General features: G+C 41.2%; 1 protein-coding gene and 1 long non-coding RNA gene across 4 annotated transcripts; one reads left to right on the forward strand and one right to left on the reverse strand.

Annotated features, from left to right (window-relative positions):
- Nucleotides 1–10,769: 10,769 nt before the first annotated feature.
- On the forward strand, nt 10,770–14,510 carry LOC113657086. Its single transcript, XR_003444069.2, has 3 exons — nt 10,770–11,037; nt 11,678–11,838; nt 13,576–14,510. It is a non-coding gene; the product is annotated as an uncharacterized LOC113657086 (long non-coding RNA).
- On the reverse strand, nt 13,356–18,403 carry dnaja3b (DnaJ heat shock protein family (Hsp40) member A3b). Of its 3 annotated transcripts, none has more exons than XM_027168577.2 (12): nt 18,257–18,401; nt 17,317–17,741; nt 16,536–16,663; nt 16,080–16,163; nt 15,774–15,971; nt 15,430–15,582; nt 15,159–15,306; nt 14,876–14,940; nt 14,644–14,772; nt 14,193–14,308; nt 14,006–14,103; nt 13,356–13,826 (listed from the first exon to the last, which is right to left on the reverse strand). In XM_027168577.2, the coding sequence occupies exons 2-12, from the start codon at nt 17,564–17,566 to the stop codon at nt 13,711–13,713; spliced, it is 1,485 nt and encodes a 494-aa protein (XP_027024378.2). In that variant the 5' UTR covers nt 17,567–17,741; nt 18,257–18,401; the 3' UTR covers nt 13,356–13,710. The 3 variants fall into 3 exon arrangements, 2 of the variants coding, with proteins under 2 accessions (XP_027024378.2, XP_027024380.1); XM_027168579.2 differs by having other exon boundaries at nt 17,365–17,741; nt 18,257–18,399; XR_007140401.1 differs by having other exon boundaries at nt 13,730–13,826; nt 14,006–14,117; nt 18,257–18,403.
- Between the last annotated feature and the right edge of the window lie 9,221 nt (nt 18,404–27,624).

The raw sequence follows: 27,624 nt of genomic DNA on the forward strand, positions 1-27,624 counted from the left end.
GCTTATGAGCTGACAGGAGGAGTCTCTAAATCACTGCACTCTCCCTTTTCACCTACTGAGCAGTTTTAGGGAGTTTGTCCTACAATGAGATGGGGAGCACGATGACCTTTTTCGGACATATGTTCTGTCAGGCTAATCTAATATTAAACTTTTAGCCAAATAACAAAGGAACGAAACACATGGCGGTGATGTCAGAACCCGAAAGTTGGTGATTTATGAAGTCCGAAAGTCCTTTCCATAGTGGGAATCTTTAGCTCTGTTGGGTAAAGTGGGCTGCTGACACTGGAGACTCCTTCCATATGTGTTAGATAAACATCTCCGTACAGAAAAGTTTGTCGTTTCAATGCGTAACATGTTTGTAAACTCACGAGTAAACATGGAGCACCGATAAACTAGAACACAACATGCAGCACCATGTTATACTACTGATCTAGGTATTAAAGAAAGCTAATAACATTTTCCTTTTTCTCATTCCACGTTCTGCTCTCCCCCACCTTCATACTTGGGTTTCAATACTCTCTGGTGGCTTTAAGTGCTGGACCTAGATGAAGGACAGGGAGAATAAAAGAGAGGAAGACAGGAACCGAGCGGAGGAAGAAAGGGAATCAGCCGGAGAGAGCCGACATCCTTTAGAGGACGTCAAAGCTTCTCTAAACAGCACCTCACCTCAAAGGAGACGCAGTGAGACAAAGAGAGGGAATGAAGTGGGCACTTCACACAGAACAAGAGAGTCATGTTTTTAAAAAAAAAACAAGTTGGGTGGAAGAGATTGACTTAGGGGAGGAAAGAAAAGCAAGAGCACAGACAATTCATAGCAAGCAAAGTGTGAACTTCCTGAACTACCCAATTGCCTGAGGCAAAAAAGGAAACCGCAGGCCAGATAGTCAAGGACAAAAGAGGGAAATGACAAAAAAAAGACTCCCTCAATCAGGAATTGCAAACGATTCCTTTAAAATATAGAAGTATTATGCAGAGTTTGCACCCATTCTGTATTATTAGATTTTTTACACATCCACATTGTATCTGCTCTCTGAGGTCCTCTGAGTCCTCGAGGTCAGTCATGTCCAATGATAAAGATCTGGGTGGTCGCAAAAAAGGACCAAACCATCTGCTCTCTTTCAGTGTCAATGGAGGAGGCCATGTGCCCAGTTTTCTCTGCTTTCCATGTATATCACACAAACAGAATAGTGCAAAGAGAGAGAAATAGCAAGGGATGGAAATAAAGGCCGGTTAAAGAGACATAAAGACTGATTTAACTGCCGTATATTCTCTGCCTCCCCCAACATATGGGCTCCATCCATGACATCCGACCTTTGACCTGTGACACCGGCTTTTGTGGAGCAGTCAGGTGCCGACTCGCCCTGCATTGGGATCGGATTCCAGCGTGACATACACACACACAAATGCCAACACAATGCATAGCTTTGCTATATATACTTTTACTCTGTGTATATTGTCATTTCTGGGTGCATTTTTCACATTTCACATTCTGTGTTGACAGAAATCAGCCCCAGGCATAATTTAACACTATTGGCTTTTTTTTTTTTTTTTTTTTAAAGAGTCAATCAGAAGACCGGTATCATCCTTAAGCCGCAAGTGTGGACTTGTGAGCTTTTAGAACAAAGGCTCTGATTTAAGTGGCTCATCTTCACTCTCATCCGGGTTTCAGCTGCACTCTCTGACTCTTTGTTGTGCCTTCATCCACCCACCCACCCCATCCACCCCATACTCCCCATACTCCTCTGGGCCCCTTGAGGAGGATCTGAGGGCTTACTGAGAGGGATCAAACAGTGGCAAGACCGGAGCCTTTCAACTCAGCAGCGTAGCCGAGATTAAGGCAGAGACGTCTAGGGGGTTATAATAAAAGAGTTTGGGAGAGCCTACAGGGTAGAGCGTGAAGAAAGAAAGGGGAACAGAGAGCAAGAAAGATGCCAGCTGTTGTTTTTATATTATACACTGCTTTCCTGAAAGAACTTGCTGAGGAACGGCTGGAACTATACACCTTTCTGCCTGCTGGAAATAGCAATCTATGACAAATGTGAAAACAAATTTTTTTAAGGTTTCAACACTTTTGGTTTGATGGGTCTTATGCCACCTTGAGGGCTCTTGGGGCACAGGTTTCAAATCTACAGTAGTTCCTAAAAGGGATACAATTCTATCCTAAAACACAGAGTTAGCTAGGCTTGCTATGCATGCGATTTCTTGTGATGTGTTAAGCCTCTGTTGGACAGATTCCTGAAGCCTTCGTCATCGCAGACGATTTCTCTTTGATAAGAAAAAGCACAAGAAAAGAAAAGCTCCCGACTTAACCATAATATGCCAAAACTGGCAAGCACACATACTGTATACGCTTAAGGCAGGCACGATATCCTGAGATTTGAGAAGGCTTACACTTCAAAGGGCCGAAATATGTGCAGAGATATAACGATTCCAAAGAGGAGAGACAGGTGAATTTATTGCCTGAAGATGAGGGCAGGCGTGTAGGGGTATTGAGAGGAAAATCAGGGGTAAGAGTGGGTGAGAAGTGAGATGTTAGAGATTGTAGTGAGTGGTAGCTAAAAGTAGGAAAAGGAGCGGTCGTATAAACAGTACGCATAAAGTTGAAAGGAGGCATGTGTATATATAAGTCTGAGGTAAAGTTTAATGGAGAGCAAATATTAGTGAACTGGGAGAGGAATTATGAGGTGGGGTTAGGGTGAAAATGCATTGAGGAAGGAATATAAAGTTGGGGTAGAGTTAAATTTGTGTAGGCAGGTATGTGGCAAGCCAGGCATCTCATTTTCTCTGGAGAGTCTAGTACATTTTGTCAGTAAACATTAACTAAAGATGTCACTAATTTCATAGGATTGACCTTGCAAATGGCAAACTACATTAACTCACCCCCAAATGTGTTGAACAAGACTCTTTCACAGCATTTAAAAATGTGATTCTGAGAAACTTTTTTATTTGGATACAGTGACTATATCTTGCTCAAAAAGGTTCACTGTTCAAATGGTTCAGGGTGCGGCGTGTATACGCAAAAACATGTCCAAGCCAACCGGATTTTGAAGCTCGTGGCCTGCTGATTGTACAAAAACATTCAGATGCTACATGAGAGACAGGTGGAGATTCTGAGGCTGACGAGAAAAGGCAGATAAAGCTGCACGGATAGAAAAGATGTCACCGGTCACGTAAAGTCGAGTAAGTTCTATGAGTCTGAGATAGATGGAAATGGACAGAATGTGAGTCTGAGTAAAAAGTTGCGTTGGGAAAAGTTTGCAAATCTGACATGAGGTTGTTTGGTTTGTAAGGATTAGAGATTCATTTTGGAAAGATGGGGTCTGAGAAAGGGGTAGAGCTGGATAGAGATGGGTGTAGAAGTTTGAGATGGAGGTTCGGTTAGATGGAAAGAGATGTAGAAATCTGAGAGAGAATAAGATAAGGTTTGGAGGAGGAAGTATGGGTGGAGGTGAACTTGAATCGGACAGGTGTTAAAGGATGAGAAATAGTTAAGTCTGGATTTGAGCTGATAGATACAGTTGAGTTGAATAAGGGTTACTGTATATATTTAACTTCAGGAAAAGCTATTGTTGAATGGGGCAGATATGTGAAGCTGTGGTTATGATAAAGATGGATGGGGCAAGAGATTGGGGTAGAAGTGCAAGTTATGGTCAAAGTAAAGAAAAAATGTAATGTGGAAAGAAATAAAGAAGGGATGAGAAGGTTTTATGGGCAGGGGTGCAAGTGCAGGTTAGAGAGGAGCAGGTGGAGAAGGATAAGGCGGATATAGGCAGATATGCATGAGGAAGCAGTAGAAGTTGGACTGGAGCAGGTTGGTTGGTGTAGATTGTTTCGATGGGTTCAGGGTACTTGCAAATGGGCCCGAGCATATTCGTACTCCTAAATGTTCCTTTTGACTTATTCTCCTAGCAGTTTTCTCTGCATGGTCACAGTCAGCCTTCACTAGTCTCTCTCCAATGTCACTTTATTTATTTTTGTACTCTGACGGTTGAATACAGTCAAAATGAACAGAAGACAGCGCTACTGCAGAAACATTCCTTTGTGACCAGACCCTCAGCCATATAAACTAAAGAATTTGTGAAAGCTCTTAGCCCCAGAAGAGTGTGTGTACATACGTGTGTATGTGGGTATGTGGGTGGTCCAGCCAAGGCCCTCTCATCGGTTTTGTCTGGCCTCAGCTGCTCTCTTGCTCGCCGCTAGTCTTAGTTGTCATCGGGGAACTGCAGCCGCTATAACAGCCACTTCAGATTTTATCGTGGAAAGTAAAAGGGTCCCTGGTGTAAAAGCTTGGCAAGCTCAAAAACGACTAAAAGCACAGACAGAAACTGAAAACGATGAACACCGCAGCAGGAGACGAGGCTGACGCTGCTTGAGAGAACCGAGAGAGCAGATTCCACAGATCTCATGGCACAGAAAGAGAAATAAATGAGAGATGATGATGATTAGAAGATGAAAGGGATACCGAAAAGGGATGTTGATGTTCTCTACGTTCTCTATGATCTTTCATCTTATTTATCTGAGTCCACCAATCATGCATATTTATCATTCTTAAAAAAAACATATTAATGTTATCGCCATCCATTTCCTTTTTGTCACAGCAAATCCTCCATACAATGCCTTCATTAGCTTGTTCTGGGTCACAGTAGTGAATCTGTAGGATTGGCCCTAGGCTTGGGCTGGTACGTCTGTCTCCTGCATATACAGCTCTATATCAAAGGCTTACATTTTATGGCCTGCCGTTAACCTGGAGGTCACTCTCTTCTCGGCCAGGCTAATCCCACTCACCTGTGCTGCCAGGATTGTCCGAGCACCTGCAAGCCGGAACGGAGAGGAGGTCCTCTGTTCAAACGTGTTTGATACGTCTGACTAAAGCCTTTTTTTTCGTTTCAGTGCAGAGTGCTTGTCCATTCTGAAGGACCCGCATTGTTTCATTCTCAAATAGCATTACATCACTGAAACAATATTTGCTGAAAGCTGTAGCAGCGATAACGCGTAAAGCGTATTGCTTTTTATTAATGGAGTCCATATCGAGTGCGAACAATAGAGAGAGACTCGCTGTATGTTACGGTTTGAGGAAAAGTAGGTCAATGTCAGGTTTTGTTTGCGTGACTTAAACAGACAGATGCTAGTCCACTTTATTAAAAACAACTGTGATTATCTGATCAGTCAAATGAGAAGTCAGAGTGCTGGGTGTGAAATCACAGAAAGAGGAGTGATAAGTGACTTTGACTCTGGCATGGTAGTTGATGCTTGTGCTCTGCTAGCAAAAACAATGCCATGTTAATGAGAGTGGGCGGAGGCGAATGGACAGAGTAGCTTGAGCTGACAGGAAGGCTTCGGTACACAAATAGTGACTCTCTACCTCCGTGGTAAGCAGAAAACCACTAAAAGAGGACAAATGGCTAAAAAATATACTGTAAATTTGATCCATGAAGATGAACTCTAACATTTAGCAAGAGAATTCGCTTTGCCTTAACAATCTGTAGTAGAGGTTTTGTGTATATATAATCCATCCATCCATCCATTTTCTACCGCTTATCCGGGGCCGGGTCGCGGGGGCAGCAGTCTAAGCAGGGATGCCCAGACTTCCCTCTCCCCAGACACTTCCTCCAGCTCTTCCGGGGGAATACCGAGGCGTTCCCAGGCCAGCCGAGAGACATAGTCCCTCCAGCGTGTCCTAGGTCTTCCCCGGGGCCTCCTCCCGGTTGGACATGCCCGGAACACCTCCCCAGGGAGGCGTCCAGGAGGCATCCGAAACAGATGCCCGAGCCACCTCAGCTGACCCCTCTCAATGTGGAGGAGCAGCGGCTCTACTCTGAGCTCCTCCCGAGTGCCTGAGCTCCTCACCCTATCTCTAAGGGTGCGCCCAGCCACTCTGCGGAGGAAACTCATTTCGGCCGCCTGTATCCGGGATCTTGTCCTTTCGGTCATGACCCAAAGCTCATGGCCATAGGTGAGGGTAGGAACGTAGATCGACTGGTAAATAGAGAGCTTCGCCTTGCGGCTCAGCTCTTTCTTCACCACAACAGATCGGTATATCGACCGCATCACTGCGGAAGATACACCGATCCGCCTGTCGACCTCCCGCTCCATCCTTCCCTCACTCGTGAACAGGACCCCAAGATACTTAAACTCCTCCACTTGAGGCAGGAACTCTCCACCAACCTGAAGAGGGCAAGCCACCCTTTTCCGGCTGAGAACCATGGCCTCGGACTTGGAGGTGCTGATTCTCATCCCCGCCGCTTCACACTCGGCTGCAAACCGTCCCAGTGCATGCTGAAGGTCCTGATTTGAAGAAGCCAACAGGACAACATCATCTGCAAAAAGCAGAGACGAAATCCTGTGGTCCCCAAACCTGACTCCCTCCGGCCCCCGACTGCGCCTAGAAATCCTGTCCATATAAATAATGAACAGGACCGGTGACAAAGGGCAGCCCTGCCGGAGTCCAACATGCACCGGGAACAAGTCTGACTTACACCCGGCAATGCGAACCAAACTCCTGCTCCGGTCATATAGGGACCGGACAGCCCTTAACAGAGGGCCCCGGACCCCATACTCCCAGAGCACCCCCCACAGGCCATCACGAGGGACACAGTCAAATGCCTTCTCCAGATCCACAAAACACATGTGGACTGGTTGGGCAAACTCCCATGAACCCTCCAGCAACCTGGTGACGGTATAGAGATGGTCCAGTGTTCCACGACCAGGACGAAACCCGCATTGTTCCTCCTGAATCCATATATCCTGTATATATAATATCAGTTTAAAACAAAATCAAGGCTCTAACGACTAACCAGAGCTTCTTAAGGGTGGCCAGTTAGAAATGTTCGTTCCTCTGGGAGTCACCAGGTCCACAAGATGCCTTTGTATATTTCTGTATGATTTAATTATTCCTATAGGACTTCATAGGAAAAATTTATATCATTTTTAATTTATTATATATATTTTTTATTGGTGTCATAAATGACTCCTTCTTTCTCACAAGAGAAACTGTAGCTTTTCTGCTCTCAAATGCTCTTTTTATGAAGTTTTCCTTTACACTCGGGCGACTTGAGTCGCAGACTAAAATTCTGGAGTTTGGAATTTTTTTTTTATGGATTGCTCTCTTGATGCTCTCTCTCTCTCTCTCTCTCTCTCTCTCTCTCTCTCTCTCTCTCTCTCTCTCTCTCTCTCTCTCTCTCTCTCTCTCCCACACACACAATGTGGGAATGATGGCAGTGCAGTAATGTGTTGCCTTGATCAGAATGCTGTGGTTATGTGGAAAAGCTGTCATTAAGCAGCGGAGAGATATATATCAAACTGTAGTAAGTGTGTGTATACGTAATGTGAATAGGGGCTGCTTTGGGCATACAGCCAGGGACAACCACTTCGTTACCCAACCTACAGTAATACACCCCAAAACCCATATGCCATGGCTACAAACACACACACACACACACACACACACACACACACACACACACACACACACACACACACACACACACACACACACACACACACACACAGCACTCATTTCCACTCTAATGACCCATCAGTGGTGATTCTGTAGATTATTTGATGTAATAAGCCACACAAAGGAGTCTTTCTCCCCTGGAAACTTTAAGTCGGTCGAAATGCCAACAGCGCCTCGAGCACGTACTCCACGCCTGAATACATGCTGCTATTCAGGGCTGCTCGGTGACGTCAGAATAAACGACCAGCTAATGACGCAAAGGCCAAACGCAGTGCATGCAAAGTTGGAAGACAAAGAAATAAAGCCTATGTATGCACGTGTGCATTCTTCACAGGTTTTAAATAAAGCAAGTGCTGAGTGGCCTTTGATCAAACTGTTCTCCTTATTCCTGTTTACTCGGGCATTTAAAGGCTTACCGTGTATATGTAGCACTTTTAATATGTCATCGTCACAATGCAGCTTTATAGAAATCCAGGACTAAACCCTTAATGAGTGACTTAAAGGTGAGTGTGTCAAGGAAAGTTTCCCTTACAACATGATGATAAAACCCTAAAGCCAGGCTTGTGGCTTGTGTTTACTGCAAGTGAAAGCTTGTCATCCGTCTTCTCATGCTTCACGAAATCCATCTCTCCACGTTATGCTGGAGATGATGATGACACTGTTCACTACTTAAGTGGTTAGTGCATGCTTTTGCTAAGAACAGGTGTATGGAGGTGCAGGACATGTTGCCTCTGTGCCGTTAGTGCTGCTTTTATTAAACGTAGCATACGCAGATGATGGGAACGCAGATGAAGTCTCAGACACCGGATCGTGATGTGGCTCACATTAGACGATGTCTGAAGTTTTCTGACGGAAAATGTACCTAGCTTAAAAGAAGCGAACGCTCAAAATAATAATAATAATAATGAAAGCCTCCAGTGGGAAGAGTGAAAGTATAAAGTCCAAGATTAGAAGTGGGACTCTGCCCAAACAGAGTAAAGATCACTGAGATATGACACAGAACTGTGTTAGAGATCAAGGGGGAAAAAAAGCAACAAAAAAAAATATATAGATTGACATAAACAGAATGGTGCAGCACGTAGTGTTGGTGTCTCAGAGTTCCTGGGACAAGGGTTCAATCGTAAGGTCTGGTTACTGTCTATTTGGAGTTTTTCTTGTCATCCTTTAAATGTGTGTGGGTTGGAATTATGATTAAACCTGTGGTTTGCTTTCATGAGAAAATAATAACAAACCATAATTTAGCGATGCAGCAGAGGGAAGTTAGTTTTGATTAGTTTTCTTGACCTCATTTTTTATTCCTCAAATTGTCAACACTAACGAAACTGTTTACTGAAAGTATGACAAGTCAGTTTCTGTTTTTTTATACTCTAGGAGCTATAAACAGTCATTCCCTCAGCAGACTCTTATTTTTTTTCCCCTCCCACTTAATGCTCATAAGCAAAAATTGCAGGTCGTCACGTTACAGAGAAACAGTGAGCTCCTCTTGTCTTGAAGACTTTCCCGTTGCAGAAATCGGAGGGATTTACTTTAGTCTGCCTTTTACAAAGAGCCGATACCGGTGGCTCAAAATCTGCAGCAAAAACACAGGTCCCTGTGTCAGTTGTATACTATAGCAACAATAATGTATGTGAAAGAACACTTCATTTAAACCTTCAAACCAGAACTATTTTAGAGGTGATGTTATGGAAAAAGAATCAATCAGAGTGAAGAATTATGTCTAATTTGACCACAAACTAACCGGGGTAACTAACAAAGGGGGGGGGGGGGATAAAATAGGGGACTTCCAGGAATGTGAACAGGATACACATCTGGCTCAGAATTTTGTGGTCTTTTATGTTCAAAACAGCATCAAAACCTCATGATTTCCCACTGATAGCATTTCAGCCAGAAAAAAAAAAAACATATGGCCTACAAAAAAGACATAATTACTGTACAGTGTAAAATGGTGTGTATACATTTTATATAACACTATAAAACACTACACTATAGACTGTCGTCTAGATCAAAAGTCATTCAGAGAGAAACTTTTCCTTCATTGAGACATTTTTCCTTCTCTCTCTCTCTCGCTCTCTCTGTCTCTCTCTCTCTCTCTCTCTCTCTCTCTCTCTCTCTCTCTCTCTCTCTCTCTCAGATGCCTGGTTAGCCTCAGTGCTAAGCTGGTCTGCGCCTGGCTCTCAGCCAGGTAAAAATAGACAGCTTCAGATGAGACACAGGCGCTACACACCTACTGTTTTGGAGACAAGCTCAGTATGGGTTTATACACAAGAGCTCTTATTTGATGTCCCATAACCTCACAGCTATAAAAACCAGACGAGGCAAGCCAGGTTTAGCCCGAACCATGAAAAGGAGCTTTGAGGAACTTTTCTGTCTCTCAGAAAATGAAACCTTTGACCCTTTAGCTTTCTGGCTATATAAAGTACAGAACCCTAAGGCGTGAAAACCTGAATTGATAGTTGTTTTTAGCCTGAGCAAACGAAAGCTTCGATTTATTTTTATTTTATGTAGTGTTGGTTTGTAAAAGGAAAAATTTAGCAAATCCACATAACTACAACGCTGTTCGCTTAATACAAAGCAGCGAGGTAATGGTGGGGGAAAATCTTGCATTTAACTAGATCTCTCTCTCTCTCTCTCTCTCTCTCTCTCTCTCTCTCTCTCTCTCTCTCTCACACACCTTAGAGACATGCTCTTTGACTCTTTGATGCTTGATGTAAGACACCATAATATTCCTATTTAAACAATATTGAAGATAGTTAGGTGCGTTTTATATTTTTGAGTGTTTCAAGAATATAAAAAACATTTACTGTATGATACCACAATAAATAACACAATGTCACTGAGAATCAGAAGCGGAATAACGGTGTAAACTAGTCATGAGTCATTTTGCAAACGAGTCGACTCTTTGAGAGGGCTTTTATTCTGAGACACCTAAGAACCGACTCACGACTCCGGTTTTTCCCCAAACTATCTATTTATTTGTTTATGTTTAGCCACTCAATTATTCATTCATTCTTGTTCAGTAAACGCTTAAACGCTTCCATGGAAAGCGGTTTTTAACAATTTTCTTAATGAGTGCTGTTGATGAGCTGAGTCAAATGCTCTGACTCATTGGAAAGATCCGGAATCCCGGAAACTGAGTCGAGATTAACTAAGACACATTGTGAGAGATTTTGCTTTGCCATATAAATTCTCTCTCTCTCTCTCTCTCCCTCCCACACACACACACACACACACACACACACACACACACACACACACACACACACACACACACACACACACACACACACACACACACACGCACGCACGCACGCACGCACGCGCGGAGCAAGGACTCCCCCTAGTGGAGCTTTTCTTAAAGAAATTGCATGTGTATAGCAATAATATTGTCCTAATATTGTCCTTTTTCACACTCAGGCATGCATAGTGATGTAGACAAAGATGCTCAATCAGAACTTAGAGTCACTGAATATATTTATTTTGTACAGACACCCAGTATATTTTACAGCAGAACATCATGGGCGGAAACCGGAGAACCCACAGAGAACCCACAGAGACATGGGGGCAGCAAGTCCACACAGGCGGTAAGTAGAGACTGTTTTATTTTATTCATCCTCACTGGTCAACCAAATCTGACCACTTTTTTTAAAAAAAAAAACTTTAGCCCGTGTATTTCTTTTAGAATAAAAAAAATAAAAGACTGAACATCTGAAGATGAAAATTAAAAAGCACAGAATGTGTAATCAAGCGCTGTGGAAAGAGAGTACGTTCCAATCAAGATGAAGGTGGAGCAGCTTTCTTTTCCGATCCTGAGAGCTATTCCGAGGAATACTAAAACATCAGTGGAAGCAGGCTATTTTTTCTTTCTAGTGACCACTGAACACTCCATACGTGTGTTTTTCTCCTCCACACATCCAGTAGATCAAATATTTTAAGTGATACGGCACAAGTATCCATTGGGTTGGAAATTTAGTTTGGAATACAGTTACATATAGAATACAATACAAATTTCTTATTTAAAAAAATACATCTTAACAAAAACAACACGTAATAAACGGCTACACTTTCACCTTCATTAAAAAAAATCTATTATGCAAATTCTATCCCACACAAGCCACACCCCCTTTCCCAGTAAACAGAACCTTTTCACATACATTTTCATATTGAATCTGATTGGCTCTTATATTTTATGACTTTATTACGCGATGAAAAATTATTCTATAGGTCCTTAAAACAGCTCTGATTCGTCAAGGCCTGGACTCAACAGGACCTCTGAAGGTATGCTGTGGTATCTGGCACTGAGACGTTAGCATGTGGGGCCTCATTATTGCCTCCACTGACTCGCCCTCATCCCATAGTGCATCCTGATGTCACGTCTTCCTCAGGTAAGAGACACACAAATGCTCGGCCATATTACACAGAGCGCTTCTATATATATATATATATATATATATATATATATATATATATATATATATATATATTTATATATATATATATACACACACATTTTAGTATAGAACAGTTTCTGATCATTCTGAAGGTGTTGATTAATTTTCTCTGACTGCAGCTCTGACTGTAAGTCTGTATGCAAAGCGTTTTCAGAGCCTTGTATTAAATACTAATGGGTTTTGCTCAAATACTTCGTTATTTCTATAGAAACGACTTAAACATAATACACACCTAATGATGGGCGGACTTTTTGTTCATTAACAAAGAAAATAAAACCGCTATCAATAAAGTGGCGGTTGCAAGAGAACCTCATTTAAAGGAGTCTCCAGTGTCAGTGTCAACATGACTAGACATGACATTCATTAGCTTTTGGAACTTTAGTGGAAGTTGTTTCGTGGACATTCGTGACTATAAATAGATGAAATCTACGGTATATTGTTTATCTAAATGTGAAGTTTATCTTGGAATTTCTCCATAATATATCAATCTATGTTTTGTGCTTTGGTCAGGTTTGTACAGATTAGCTGCAGACGTGAACATTCGAGCTCCTCTACACATTTAGTGCTTATATTTTCACCTCAGAATCCTTAAACCTCTTTCGATCAGTGTCGTACTGTCAGTTATATTTGTGTTACCTGGACATACAGTATATTTGGATCCGTAAACCTTGGAAATTAAAGCTTGGAAGCACGAGCCGAGTGAAAACATCCAGGCAGGCCTCATCCCGACACGCTCGCTACTGAAGTGTAGGATGTGGTTTGAGGCTGTGTGTGACGGTAGTGTGTGTCGAAATTATTTTGGGTGAGGTGCACTTCCATTACTCCAGAAGCTAAAAATATTAATAATAAAAACAAACACTGGACACCACACATTCTGGTGGAGTGATTTCTTTTGCCACATTAAAAAAAATGTTAATTGCTTCCAGTAAATTCCTGATAGGGTTTTATTTTATTTATTTATTTATTTATTTTTTTGAGGTTTCAAAAATATCCAACCCCAAAAAGAAACCCAAATCTTAAAGAAAAAAAAATCTAATGTAAATTTAAGAATAATCATTATTTTGGGGAAGTTATTCTATAAAGCACTTCTTTTAATTAAACACAGCATTGAACATTTTAAGGTTTGATTTGATCGATGCTTACGTTTTATTTTAAGGGATTTTTTTTTTTTTTAAATACCGTGTAGTTTTTTTCAGAAGTGGGCGGCGCTTAAAACCTTACAAATGCCGCAAATCAGTGAAATTAACACATCTGTTGAGTATTACCATCATTATTATTACTGCAGTTACTGCAGTTTACAAGAAGCATTTTATTTAAACAAACAAAACAGCTTTTCTTGGTATAAACTAATTATATATATATATATATTGTAACAGGTGTCTGGATAGTAGACATGATTTGAGACACAGCCTTCTGTCTAAAGGGGGATTATTAAAAAAAAAAAATGACACGTTTTTCTTTAGAGTCACGTTTAATTTTGTGAAACATCCAAAAATAACCTGCTTCCTGTTATCACTTCATTCTTCTATATATTAAAAAAATACACATTAACCAGCATTAAGGGTTTACATGAACAAATAGTGTGTTTATGATAATAAACCATTATTTTGTACCTTCACAGAGTTCATATTTCATTACATAGAATTCTCTCTCTCTCTGTTTCTCTGTCAGTCTGTCTGTCTGACTGCCTGTGGAGAGCTTCTGCGAATCCGAACTCTTCTGCAGCCCAAAGTCCTCTCACCTAGACGCAATAATGTGATGATCATACTGAAGTAATGCCTGCGGATTCCGTGCCTGCTGCACCCTTCAGGAGAACATCTTTTTGAGTCTGGAGAAAAATCCGCCTTCCTCTTTCTCCTCCGGCTGCTCCTCGTCACGACTCTGGTCCGCTCCGGATTCCTTCTTTGCATGCTGAGAGCTTGCTACACGGGTACACACGGGCAAACACACACACACACACACACACACACACTTGTCCATCTTGGCCTCTGTGTAACATCACTGAAGAAATGGATGTAGCTTGAAAAGGGAACACTGTGTGCATTGAAAGTTTAACGTAAAGAGAGTTTTGTGTGTGTGTATGTGTGTGTGCGCACTGTACCTGGTGCTGATCGACTCACTCCGTTCACAGACCCCTCTACATCCGTCTCCTCCTCGGCATAACCAAGGATCAGATCCCGCTGTCTCTGTGTCAGCTTCCTTCCAAAAAAAACCTAGTATATATTCATACTTCTTTCATATATTCTCTAATGTGTGTATGTGTGTGTACGTGTGTAAAAGTCTCTTACTTGGGCACTTTGATCTTGATGTGAACGTAGTGGTCTCCGTAGCCATAGCCGCTCACACGGGCGATTCCTTTACCGCCCAGACGGATCTTCTGGTCCGTCTGAATCCCAGGAGGAATCTGAGGGGTTAAAAAAAGGTGCGATCCTCAATGCAGGAAAAAATAAAAGACCTCCTTCGGTACTTTTATGAATACCAGCTCTTCCAAAGCTTTGGATAAAAGTAAATATGTTTATCATATTTATTCATTTTGCCTGTACTAGACTCTTAGCTGGCTTTTAAACAAACAAACAAACAAACAAACAAATAAATAGTGCCCTCTACTGGCTGTGTATATGTCACTGCTCACAGACCAGTAAAGAAAGTTAAACAATCCAGCCAGTTGTGTGTTATAGCACAGCTTTATAAGCAGAAGCTGCTAGAATAAGGTGTGTGCTGAGAGTGAACACGCCTCACCGCGATGTCGACCATCCCGTAGAGACCCTGAGCTCGAGCTGTTCCTCCCAGAATGGCCTGAGCTACTGAGATCATCACGTCAGAGTGAATGTCGGACCCATTGCGCCGAAACAACGGACTCCTCTCGACCTGAGACGCAACAGATATTGCACCAGTGTAAGTTTCTTACAGAGTGAGAAATAATAGACTACGGCGGTTAAATGGTTAGAAGCCGTGCTGACAGGAAACTCACTCTGAATGTGATGTAGACCTGCTTGTTTCCTACTGACATCTTCACTGTCTGGCCGTCCTCCACTCCTAAAAACACACACACACACACACACACACACAGCATTTGTCAGACGACGTATCAATACAGCTAAGCAGCTGAGGGTTAAGGGCCTTGCTCAAGGGCCCAGCAGTGGCAACTTGGTGATAGTGTGATATGAACTCACAACCTTCGACTACCGAGCTACCGTTTAACCAAAGTACTGAAATGTATTAAAAACATACGAGTCATTAGGAAGTAGACAGACCTGCAGGCACAGGGACCACAAGGCTTTTTTTCTGTTTGGTTTGTCCGATTCCTCTGCACATAACACAGGGAGTGATGATGATGGAGCCCCGTCCACCGCAGCGCCGACACATGGAACGCATCATAAACATGCCTGTGTTCACCGACTCCTATACACACACACACACACACACACACACACACACACACACAGAGTATTAAGCCATGTCAAGATTATCTAAATATATTCTACTCCAAGGTCTCCATGGAGACTGTTGCTATAGTGCTCTCACCATGCCGGTACCGTTACAGTAGTGGCAGTGTGTGACTTTGGTGCCCGGCTCGTGACCTTTACCATGGCAACGTGGACAGTCGTCCTCTATGTTCACCGTGATCTCCTTGTTAACTCCTTTGGCTGCTTGGGAGAACGTCAGCTCCATGATGTACTACACACACACACACACACACACACACACACACACACACACACACACTCTCTTCACCAATCATTTCTCACAATGGGAATACGGTTTCCTACAAACTTCAGTATTCCTTGTTCCTTTAAAAAAAATAAGAATCTGGTTAAATTAGAGAAATTAGACGCATGCAGTCGTGAAGTTTCCGGCACCGCAGCTACCTCATGCGGCTGTTCGAAAACGGAGCTGAAGTCTCCAAACCCTTGTGCTCCGGAAAATTCCCCAAAGATCTTCCTAAACAGTTCCTCTGGGTCTACGGTGGTTCCGCTACGCCAGTACTGCTGCCCCGCCCCACTTGCGCTCGGCCCCGCAGAACCGTACGTGTCATACTGCTTTCTTTTTACTTCGTCACTCAGAACCTGCTCTCACACACAAACACACAAACAATAAAGCAGCAGTTTTAATTATGATAAGCAATGTTTATAAAAGATAGATTTAGATTTTGTTTTTTCCTCCTTTAACCTGACCTCATACGCTTCTGCCAGCTTGGAGAACTTCTCTTTAGCTTGCGGGTCATCTGGGCTTGTATCCGGATGGTATTTCTTTGCCAGCTGCAGGAAAAACAACTCATTAACTCATTGTTGGGTAAATCATGCAGCTACAGTGTTGGAATAATATGATAAATGTTCCCGGCTTCAGAATTTCCAGAATAAGCCAAAAGATTAGAATTCCCACTCGGGACATCACTCTACGCTGATACATTACATAGTCATATATGCTTTATGACACACGTAACATACAGACACGGTCGTCGGTTAAACCTATAACACTGACCATACTGACTGTACTGTTCTCAGAAGGGAAATGCATCACGATGCTTCTTTCATAACACCACGTCTTTTCTCCTTCGTTTTATAGCTTTTCCAACAAAAATTCGGTAGTTCATCTTTCCGGGTGTTAGAACAGCGTTACATTTTGCTGACCTGATAGTAGGCTTTTTTGATCTCTTTCTGCGTAGCGGTTCGCGGGATTCCCAGAATGCTGTAGAAATCCTGCTGATGGTGACACACGGAGCTGCTGTGGAAGGCATGTGAGCTGGAAACATGGAGGCCTGCATCACACAAATCAAGAACGTAAATAAGCAACAAGTAGAATCTGATATTTTTATTGCATTATTACAACACGCATTAGATAGCATCAGTATCCACACCCTTGAATTTCCACATCTGTGGCCAAAATAATATCAGGATCCAGATGTGCAGCATATTCTCGATCCCTCCGATCTATCAGCACTTTGGTATAAAGAATCCAGAAGACTGGATTATGTGACTTACATATGAATCACTTAAATATACCTTGTAAACCACACGGTGCACATTTAAGTCCAAGTTTCATGCTGTAAAAGGACCAAATGTGAAGTTAAATGATGTGATCATGTGTATTAATAGGCATTTAACCCACAGCCCAGTTAGTGTCACTAGCCTTGTGTTTGCAATCCCTTAAGCACCTTTACACCATCTCAGCTTTCCAGAATAGACGAGAGAGAAGTTCAGAGAAATGTTCATTCGTAAAAGCATTTAAAAAATACATTTTCTTTCGATTAACAACTTCATGACTTCGGAAACGTCCAAATAAAACACGACTAGTTTGACAGCTGCATGAAGTTAAAAATGTTTCAATCCCAAATTGCTCCGATTTCACAAACTAGTGTACTGGGATAGTGCGCGAGACGCTGTTGCGTCCATGAACAGGAAGTGTACCTACAAAGTAAGTTTGAATGCAATTGGGACACAGCCGGGGTTAACGCCGTACCTGCACACCGACTCAATGTCACACCGTTTTCGTCTCTCCTGCGACTCCAATCCGGTCCAGAAATATAAAAACGACTCCACGTTAAAGTCGGACCGGAGATGTTTTCATATGTACAGGAGCTGACAGGTGCCCAAGACGTGGTGAGCCGAGGTAAAGCATTAGAAACACAACGCACCGAACGGCACACTGTGGAGGCGGCCATTTTTTTTCATCGCCGGCTCGTCTCTGCGCATGCGTCAGAAGAGCCAGTTGCTTTGGGTTGTAAATCCAATCCTTGGCTACGGCACTTCACTGGAACGAATGCGTCAATAGAGCCGCCATCTTGGTACAGGGGACCCCCTCCTCTTTAATGCATCAGCGTCAATGTAGGCAAAGGTCTAACGGGAAATAAAATCACCATAAATCGTCATGAATGCGGTTTTCTATTTTTTTGTTCGTTCCAAAGGTCAGACATGTATTTATCATTGAGTCCAGAGAAAATGTAAGGTTTTGATATTAAGATAATCTACTTTTTCAAAATATAATGCTGACGTCTCTGTAGGGAATCAGATTCAGATTATTTTATTTATTTATGTCAGCAATCAAAGCTATTTTCATGGCAAAAAATCAATTACAAAAACACATCATATAAATAAATACAATCATATAAATACAATAAAAGCAAAACAAATACACACAGCATTTTTTAAAATTAATATACAATCCAAAACCTTTCCAGGCATAATGTCATTAAATATGTCCTTAAGTGAAGTAACTTGATAAAAGAGCATTCTGCTGGTGTTAAGTCCAGGACAATCTAATAAAATGTGTTTGACAGATAAGGGAATCTTACAGAACATACATAAAGTTGGGTCTTCATTTTTACATTCAATATCATAAAACACATTCTAACCTGTGAAATGTAATCCCTTGCTCCCTGGTTTTTAGATTTCGTTCGTTTGAACATACAAACGCAACACAGAAGTCCGGCATCGTCCATGAATTCGAAGTACAAGACCCCTGTTCCAAGATGGCGGCAGTTTTGACGCATTTTTAGAACCACAAGGCGACATCTAAGTGTAGATATCCATAACTCCACAAGATGGTAGTGCGCGCGCGCACTGAGGTCGTACTTGTGTTTGAGTAAACAAGGATACGATTTGAAAACACGTCCCCTGACTTAAAGATATAAATAGACATTCTGAGAACAAAATAACGTGTAGGCGTATATTTTAAGTATGTATACATTTACATATACATATATATATACTTAAAATATATATGTATATGTAAATGTATATATAAATGTATATATACATTTTAAATAGTGCACTAATTTGGGGCACACACACACATTCTGTCATAGTGCAGTGATGCTAATGTTCACAGAACATTCTGGAAACATTAGTTAGTTACTTAGTTAGATATGTTCAACATATGTTGAACATGTCAGTCGTCTTATAATAAGAGAACAACTTGTTTTAATGTCACAAGGGAGCAGAACAGATTTGGTTAACCAAAGTAGAAGCTCCAAGACCTTCTTCATTAGGGAAATTGTGTGCTAGGCTAATATAGACACCAGAGGACACTAGAAACGCCTTAGTTTGATTTGCACACACCTTATACAAGAAAAGACATTAATATTGTTAGGTTTACTGTGTATAGATGGTTCAGGCAATTTTATTGTTTTTTTGTGCAAATAGTTCAAAATTGTCCAGCGCTGACCAGGATAGAACTGGTGACGTTTTTAAAAAACTATGTTGAACTTGAAGTCTGATATTCAAGAACATTTTTACTGAATTTAACAAGAAGGAAACGAATCGACCACAGATAAACCTGGACTTTGTTGTCTCATACATGACGTTCTTACAAATTTGCAGTTTTTTGTTTTTGCTGGGCCAAGTCAAGTCAAGAAGCTTTTATTGTTATTTCAACTATATATAACCGAAGCAGTACATAGTGAAATGAGACAACGTTTTTGCAGGAACATGGTGCTACATGGATCTCGGTCTCACACCAAATTTGCGAGAATGCTAGCAAGTGAGGCTTAACTATTGAGGTTTGGTCATCACTGCTAAACCAACCCCGGCCCTAAACCTTAAAAAAAATAAAAAATAAACTACATAAATACACATTTTGTGCTTTCTCCAGGCCACATTTATCAGCCATTTACTAAAGCTGTGTGTAAGTGCTTGCAAATGTTTGAAAGCTAGGCATAATTAAACATTCTTGCTCAATTTACAAACGTTTTCGGGTTTTCATTCTTACTGATGTTTCACGCTTATAGCTGGATTTTTAAGAACAAATGATTGACGATTAAATGCATTTAAATCCAGTTTGATAACCGAGACCCAATGTCTCTTCTCCTGTCATCCCTCTGAGACCATCTGAGTTCATCACAGACTGTGGGCTCAAACCAGGGGCTTTCCAGTCTGCTGAGGTCTGAGGAGGTGCTGTTTTACTAAAATCGGATTCAGGACTTTCCCAGAGTATTTCTCATTGCTTTCCATCTCCAGTCACTTTGTGTTTCCACTGCAGCAAAGAGGTCAGCCCGAGCCTCGTGTCTCTCGGCCTATTCTGTGGGCTGCGGCGCTCTAGGCGTCTGTATGACCTGATTTGTGAGGCTGTAATAAGTGTGGCCCAGTTTCCTGATGAGCCTGGTTTCTGGTTGGATGCAATAAAAGTGTGTGTGGTGAGTTTAACGACTGTCCCTGGTAAGGAATACGGCCTTTGCAGCATGTGTGAATTAAGGGTGTGTGCTGTGTGTGAAATATACGGAGTCTATACTGGTCAGAATGTAATGATAACCAGATCTAAAGCTTGACCCTGATATGGGGGCGTGGCTTGTCAAACATGTTGTCAAACAACCAATCATGTTGAAGCTCATCAACTCCATGTGTGTCTCAACTGTTTTCCTTTAATCCAGAGTGATTGCCAGGTGGCTAAAGTGATTTGAGGAAATAGAAAACGATTTGTCTCATACATTTTGTGCTTAAGAGCCGCCCTGTGCCCTTTGACCTTTAATTAAAGTCAAGTTTAATGGAAAACCTCATTAAAGCTCTGAGAGGCCTCTTTGATTAGACAGCTGTTGCAGTGTGTGTTAACTAAAGGCCATTATTGCAGTGGGGTAAATGGGGTGTGTGTGTGTGTGTGTGTGTGTGTGTGTGTGTGTGTGTGTGTGTGTGTGTGTGTGTGTGTGTGTGTGTGTGTGTGTGTGTGTGTGTGTGTGTGTGTGTGTTGAAGGAGTTGAAAGAGTGTTTGCACACTGTGCTATTGTGACTGTGCTTTGTTTGACTCTGGGTTGGTTTATTCAGTTTCATTAGTGTCTGCTGTTTCTTCAGCCTACTGTGTGTGTGTGTGTGTGTGTGTGTGTGTGTGTGTGTGTGTGTGTGTGTGTGTGTGTGTGTGCACCAGCCAATTTCAGGAAATTGCTGTGTGCTTTAGACACATTAGACATATTTCACTAGGGCTGTGAAATTCCTTTAAATAATAAGTAAAAAAATAAGTTTTTAAATTAAAGAATAACCGTACTTGTTATCATTCACGGTTTCTTTTAATGTTGAGTAACATCCAAAAAGGATGTTGGTTGGTAATAAATAAAAAATCAATAAATAAATAGATAGATAGATAGATAGATAGATAGATAGATAGATAGATAGATAGATAGATAGATAGATAGATAGATAGATAGATAGATAAATGTGCCTTGGTAGAAAACTTACAGACACTAAAGTATGTTTCTATAAGTATTTTTTAGTGTGTGTGAGAGAGAGAGAGAGAGAGAGAGAGAGGGAGGGAGAGAGAGAGAGAGAGGGAGAGAGGGAGGGAGGGAGAGAGAGAGAGAGGGAGAGAGAAGTGGAGAGAGAGAGAAAGAGGGAGAGAGAGATAGAGAGATAAGATTAGAAATGTGAGGATGTGATACACTTCTTTTAAAATGACTGTGAAGCCAAAACCTCTAGAGACTACACGCAGTTACACCAAGAATCTTCACATTCATCAGGTGCTTAAAGTGTCATATAGTGAGTTAGGTTTATGCCCATGAGTCTGGTTTGTGTGTGTGTGTGTGTTCTCAATCTGGTTTCCATTACCTTACTCCCCGTCTCAGTTCCTGAAGTCTGATTGGCTCTGATCGCTGCCACATGCGGGTTGCAGGGGGCCACCAAGCCGAGTCAGAGGTCAGAGGTCAGGAGGATGTCGCCCATTTCGCAGAATTGACCTCGGTTCAGCATCTGATTACAGAGACCTCTAACGTCAGACTTGCTGTTTATAGATCAGAGCCCATACAAGGTCCATGAGGGATGACATCATAGCACACAGGGATCTGATCTAAGGCTTCGTGCCAGAGGCTATGATATATACATGTAAGTGAGCGCTGCGGTGAACCGTTAGCATGTGCTGGAGGTATATGAGCTGATTTAGAACTGTTTGCTGTCATGTGGATTGAGCTGAGGAACATCTCAGAGAGTTCTTAGCATGTCTGAGAAGGGTTACTGCTGATGACGATATTGCAAATATTGAATATGCACCAAAAAAAATTTAGATACAACTTTTTAATTGTTGGTAAAATTTGAGGATTTGATTTCTACCGGATCCTTTTTGGATTTTGGTAGTCTGGTAGATCTGAGGGTGATGATGCACTTAGCTACTGCTTGGATATACTAGTCGATGGTCTTTGGGATATATATGCTTTCCCATGCCAGGGAAGGAAAGCATGGGAAAACTCTGAGGGGTAAAAAAAAGAAATCCTGCCTTGAAAGTTCATGCTATCAGGAGACAGTTACTGAAGACGAAAGTAACAAAGTCCATTAACCATTTAATGTGTTAGGTCTATCCCATCGAATGTGTGTGTGTTGAAGTTCATGCACACCAGCAAGAGTGCACTTGAGCACAAATTGTGCAACAATTAAACATCCACCTAAGCTCACATTCCAGACAAATTCAATGGAAAATGTAGAAGAAAGGCTTTTTTTTGTTTTGTTTTGTTTTTTGTATATTTTTTCCACTGGTGGGTGGAGTGCACGTGTGGATCTGATTTATGAACAATCACCAGGTTTTTCTTTTCCATTTCTTTTCTGGTTCCCGTAAGACCTGTGGCGTCTGCCTTAAACGGATTGGATCAGACCCAGGTGTGTGTTATGTGGAGTTCTGGCGGAGTGTGAGTTTTCGAAGTGCGCTTTGACGACGTTCCTTCTGAGAAGCACGGCAGGATTAGGAAAGATGCGATGGAAAGATATTTGAAGGCATTAACCTGCGAAATTTGATTAAAAATTTTGCCAAAGAAGAGACTTGGACTTCATGCGGATCTCAGCTCCAGCTACATTAAGAACTATTACAGTGGCGTCGTTTATGAGAACCACGCTAATCTGGCAGGAGGAAAAAAATAAAGGGAAGAATGCTTCATAAAAATCAAAACCAATAGTGTTCTGGATAGCATGACATGGCCTTTGTAGGCCTGTTATTTAGGCTCGTTGAAAACGTGTAATTATGTTCAGACGCAGCCGCGCAGGGGTCAAAGCCAGGACCGTAATTACACCCAGGGTAAAATTAGCTGCATTTTGTGCTGCCTGGTTAGTCTCAGTTTAAGGTGACATTCAGGAAATCATTCCATGTGAACAGTTGGTCCTTGTTTTCCCTCATTCTCTCATGCTTTTCTAGAAAATACATGGATGTAAACATTTAAAGATTTTTATACGATATTTTCCAAAATCGGAAATATTTACAGCATATCGGAGAAAGCAAGTGAGCTGAACAGACTAAAGGTCCTGCACCGCTGACCTGAAGAACAGAGGAAGCGAGAGCTAAATCCCACTGTGCTACTACAAGCAGATACAAAAGCCATGTGGATTTGAACTATCCATGATGTCATCATAACTTTTCCAATGTAAAAGCCAAACATTAAGGAGCTCTGAGAAAACGCAGTGCAACTTCAGCACAAAGGTCCTGATCCCAGGACTATTTGTTACAGAATCCCTTAAATCCCAGTGCAGTACAACCACAAAGCAGCAGCAGCTCCATACGTTGTCCCAAACAGCATCTGATACTTTAATACCTGTTTACGCTGCTCTACTCGGCCTGTGTGAGAATGGTGAACGGTCTGAATGGTGTGGTGTAAATATCCAGCTGAACTGAGAGTTTTTAAGCAGAGACAGAGAGAGAAATATAGAGAGAGTGGGAGCCACGAAAAAAGAAGTTTCTCAGGATTAAAAAAAAAACAGAACAGTATAATAAATGATGGTCTATGATGGTGAATCAGAATCTATTTTGGATTTGATGCCACTTGAAGATGATTTGAGGATTTTTGTAATCTGTAATGGTAAAGAATTTCAAAAAATGTGAAAGATGAAATTGTTCAATCTGTCTGGAAAAAGATTAGAAAAGTCACATTGCTCTTCATTTGACTAATTTTTGGGGTTCAAGTTCCATTAACATACAGGTACTTTAACATCCAGGATCAGTTTGTAAATGTGTAGCTAACTAATGCTAGGTACAAGCAATTTCTGAGTTATTTTGCAGGATGTCTTCAAAAAAAGGTCCATGCTCTTCTGTGGTAAGGGAATTAGGACACCGCCAGGTTGCCAAAGGAGTTGCATTCGTCTCTGGAGTAAGGGTCAGAACCTCTGTGGGAAACTGCACCATGCTCGGTCCTTATTGGAACCAAGCGATAAAGTGGAAACCGTGACCTTGTGTTCATCTATAGGCATATTTCCAATCTTTCACCAGGGTTGACAAATTCAAGCTGACTCTCACAAACACCATTGATTGGCTAGTGCTTCTGATTGGCGGGGAACAGAGTGACGATGTCCCACCGACTCAGAAACATGGCACGGCCATTTAATCGTCATTTTTCTCAGAAAGTTAGAATCAAAATATTTCCTAAGCACTTGATTATATTTTCAGACACACTAACCCATAAGGATGTCCTGTGCCAAATTCGAGTCGTATTGTGTTTCGCGGAGAGGACGGTACAGGCCAAGAACACAGATGAGAGCGTAGAAGGTAATAAAAGTTTGGAGGAAAATTGGTCTTGGGAGGTCAGGCCAAAAATCTGTTAATGGCAAAAGGGGAATAACGAGGCTATGAGAAAAGCAGAACCTTAAGGTGAAATTCAACCTTCAAGCTCAATGAATAATAAAAAGAAAACGGGATCGAGCTACAATCTCACCCTGGGTCAGACCCTCATGAACCTACAGTACAGTTCCTTATGTTCATGTGATATGAACTCACTCTCATGTATGCACACATCCATCAGATCCAGTCAGAGCGCTGAAAACATCTCGCCCCTAAACTATGACCTCACTGCTTTTTTTTTTGGGATGACTGATGTGGAGAAGGAATAACAGTGTGAGTCAGAGCCATTTATCTTCATGTGCACTGCAGCTACATTTCAATCACCGTGACAACCAAACGCACTTTAAACTGCCTCAAAGCAAAGCGAGCTGGTGAGATGATGTTTTTATTTTATTTTATTTTTTTGCTACGCTCAGTCCATAGACACACACACACACACACACACACACACACACACTATCGCTGGAACGCAAAGTGCATTACAAGAGCTCAGGAGTTGACTTAAAGACTTCAGGGAGCGACACAGGGCCAAGAAACATCAGCCAAGTCATTAATACAGCAAGCTGATTAATGAACCATCATGGAACCAGAAGCTACTTTTTTCTATCCAGACCAATAAAAATAAGACAGAAAAAATTATTTTCCCTTAGCTGATGCTTTATTTCTGCTCTAGTATATGTGTGTGTGTGAGAGAGAGAGATATCATATGTTCTATATGCAGGACATTTCTTTGATGTAGAAGTTTTCAGAACGTTCCACATGGCTGCTGATTAACATGACACGCTACGTTTTTTTCATTTCATTCATACCAAGAGACGAATATATGGAAGAGAATCTGAAGAGGGAATGTCTAACATAAATAATAATAGGAACAGCATTAAAAGTAACCACAAATGGGTAAAAAAAAGACACCTGCATCAAAAAGGAGCACCTACAGCTTCTATAAATTTGCAACCCAATAGTTTTTCTTGGAACCCTGATGTCCCATGACCTGCATTTGCTTAATGGAACATGATCAGCTCTTAAAATTTATGACACGGTAATGATTAATGCATCTCGTTGAGATTCTCCAACAATAAGACTGTCAATAGTAAAGCATGGCATCAAAATGACAGTGAATCAAATCAAATTTGAGGTGACTTTTTAGTGGAAATGATATTAATGCTAATTTATTCCATGGTCACTTTGTCAATAATCACATTTACAGTGCAGATAAAGCTCTGAAGTCCAAAAGCAGGGCAAGTCTCCAGTACTGTGTGTGTGTGTGTGTGTGTGTGTGTGTGTGTGTGTGTGTGTGTGTGTGTGTGTGTGTGTGTGTGTGTGTGTGTGTGTGTGTGTGTGTGTGTGTGTGTTGATGAAGCCCAGATAACTCTCAATACGCCCCTGATATTTACTACTGATTACACAATCATTATTTATTTCCTTCAGGGTGTGTGTATGTGTACTAGCATGACATTTTTCCTGTTCCTCTCTCAGCTGAGCTTTTCTGTTGTAATTCATTATTATCAAGACCGGTAGACTGTGAGAAACAAAGCTGCAGTTTGTCTTCCTCACAATTGGACCGATAAATTTTCAGCACATTCTCTTTTATATGATTTCTTAATACCAAGTACAAAAAAACAAGCTATTAATTTAGGTTTTGATACCTCTTCCAGATGCCAATGAAATGCTACAGCTGTTGTTGTTTGTTGTTAATATTTTTACCTCAGAAATGTAAGCTAAGCACAGCAGTTAAGCTTGTAGCATATAGTGCTTTCTTGGTTATTATTGTTACTATTATTATCTTTTTAAAAAAAAGTCTATTAAAGTGAATTTGTTCATCAGAGAAAGCCAGATCTAGCCAGGTTTGCATTTGGTGTTTAGCATAACATTAAGTAGCTAGCAAAAACGCTCTTAGCTGGCTACTTTTAACTTTAATCTTACCTTAAGTGAAAAGTTGCCTAACATTATTGAGCTACCTTGGAAAAATAAGTTTAGCTAAATTCTAACTAGCTATCTGAGAAATATAAATAAATAAAATGTTTGTAGATGGCAATTGAAGCGATTCAGTCAGTCACATACCTTTAACGTGACGTGTGTTTAAACTGACATGGATGTGATGTGGAAGTGTACCAGACATGAAATGTACGAAACGTTGTCGGAATGTTATATACACGTTTTCAGTCCTTAAACCTACTGTTTTTTCTCTTTTTTGTTATTTTCTTTTATTGTTATTTTTTGCTCTTGTTATTTTTCATCACTACAGGTTATGAGGAAGACATTTCCCTTCCTATTCATTTTGCTCTATAGATTATTCAGTCATCATTCATCAACTTCAGTAAAGGGGCGTAGGATTCAGAGTCTATCCTGGGAATACTGGGAGTGTGCAAAATTCCACCCTGGATGAGACACCAGTCTATGACACACACTTATTCATCATGTTTTTGTGAGGATGAAGAAATCCATCAGAAACCCATATGGAGAGAATATATATATAGAGAGAGATTCCTAAAAGTTTTTATCCTGTGTCCATTATACAATCAGGACTGTAGGGTGGAAAGACTAACCACTTAGCCACTATACAGCTAATGCGTTCCCAGTCATAAATAAAGGGAAGAACATCTATGAGGTTACAAGTATAAGAGTATATTGTAATAAGAATATACTGTTCTCTGTAGAACAAGTATTAAGTCTAGCCCACATAAAAAAGGAATAAGGTTTTCTTATATGGTGAAATGTCTCAAAACCAGACGAGACAAACTAACTGTGATGTGATGTGAAGGAAAAGAATCAATCTCTTCACACCTACCCATCACTGATCGTGTTTCTATACCAGCAAATATAATAAAAACAATCATATTAAATACTGTAGAAATACTGTATGGTTTACCACCACTGAGGACAGAAACACCTTCATAACTTAATCACTGGAGTACAAACCAAGCAAATATTAAGGTTATGATGATAATCTGATCAAGAAAATGTCTACTAATCACAATATTAGCATATTGGTCTCTATGGAGAAATGTACACAAAGCTTTCTAGGAAGATCTTTCTTTTGCTGCTTGTTTGTATAATCCATCCTTTTTGGTAAATGCTGAACTTAAAATATATCTGTATTGTTATGAAAAGGGGGGGGGAGGGGGAGAGAGAGAGAGAGAGAGAGAGAGAGAGAGAGAGAATAGGAGAACAATCAGGGTTCAGTGATCAGTATTGCCAGTATTGTTGTATTGA

The sequence above is a fragment of the Tachysurus fulvidraco genome, chromosome 1, assembly GCF_022655615.1.
Source record: "Tachysurus fulvidraco isolate hzauxx_2018 chromosome 1, HZAU_PFXX_2.0, whole genome shotgun sequence".
Lineage (NCBI taxonomy): Eukaryota > Metazoa > Chordata > Actinopteri > Siluriformes > Bagridae > Tachysurus > Tachysurus fulvidraco.